Raw genomic sequence first — 797 nt, forward strand, 5'->3', positions numbered from 1 at the left:
GGGCGAGAGCTCGCCGCTCTTGCCGCCAAAGAGCGGGGAAAGCGGGAGGCGAGGGGAGCGGGGAGAAGGGAGCGGAGCGGGGGCAGAGGGAGTGCGCGCCGGCAGGCGGGGGGCAGGGGGAGAAAGAGAAGAAAAGTGGTCAAGGTGATTAAATTAGAGAGGGAGAAATTAACCGGAATGCTGGTAATCCCGAGCCGGCGTTGAGTTCATTTTTTCCCCGACTCGCTCACTCGCTCGCACTTTTCTCCCCCCCCCCCTTCCCCCTGCTCTCTCTGAAATTAAAAATTAAATCCGTGAAGGGGAAATTAAATAAATTGCTCTCCGGGTTACTTACGTGAAAATTCCCGTTTGCTTAAGTGCTGGGGTTTGCCTTGCTTGCGGCGCGACATGGTGGGTTGGTGGCTTCGGTGGCTTGTGAGTCGCTCGGTTCACATCGGGAGAGACGGGTTAGAGAGGAAGGAGACTCCAGAGAAAATATCTTCATCAATGTCTTTTGACATCCAAAATAAATTAGAAATAATACAAAGATGGCGCAGGGAAGATGAATTGTGGGATAGCAGTCATGGCTTTTTTTTTTTTTGTGCAAGGAAAAAAAAAGAGAGAGAGAGGGAGAGGGAGAGAGAGGGAGAGAGAGAAGGAGAGAGAGAGAGAGATGAAAAAAATGGCAAAAGCCCCCCTGAGCTGCAAGTTCAAGTGCGGACGTGACGTCCCTGCGAACTTGAACGTCAGGAGCCTGGATGGACAGAGACATACAAAACATGGGCAGGGCAAGAGGGGGAGAGGGGAGGAGGGAAGGC

At 52.6% G+C, this 797-nt stretch overlaps 1 protein-coding gene across 1 annotated transcript in view; it reads right to left on the bottom strand.

The window, feature by feature from the left end:
- BCL11A (B-cell CLL/lymphoma 11A) overlaps positions 1-500 on the bottom strand; it is a 74,209-nt gene extending 73,709 nt beyond the window's left edge. The window contains 1 exon segment of the mRNA XM_009282511.1: positions 335-500. Within this exon segment, the coding sequence (XP_009280786.1) occupies positions 335-389 (55 nt within the window). The 5' untranslated portion in view covers positions 390-500.
- Positions 501-797: the final 297 nt, after the last annotated feature.

The sequence above is a fragment of the Aptenodytes forsteri genome, unplaced genomic scaffold, assembly GCF_000699145.1.
Source record: "Aptenodytes forsteri isolate BGI_AS27 unplaced genomic scaffold, ASM69914v1 Scaffold5, whole genome shotgun sequence".
Classification (NCBI taxonomy): domain Eukaryota; kingdom Metazoa; phylum Chordata; class Aves; order Sphenisciformes; family Spheniscidae; genus Aptenodytes; species Aptenodytes forsteri.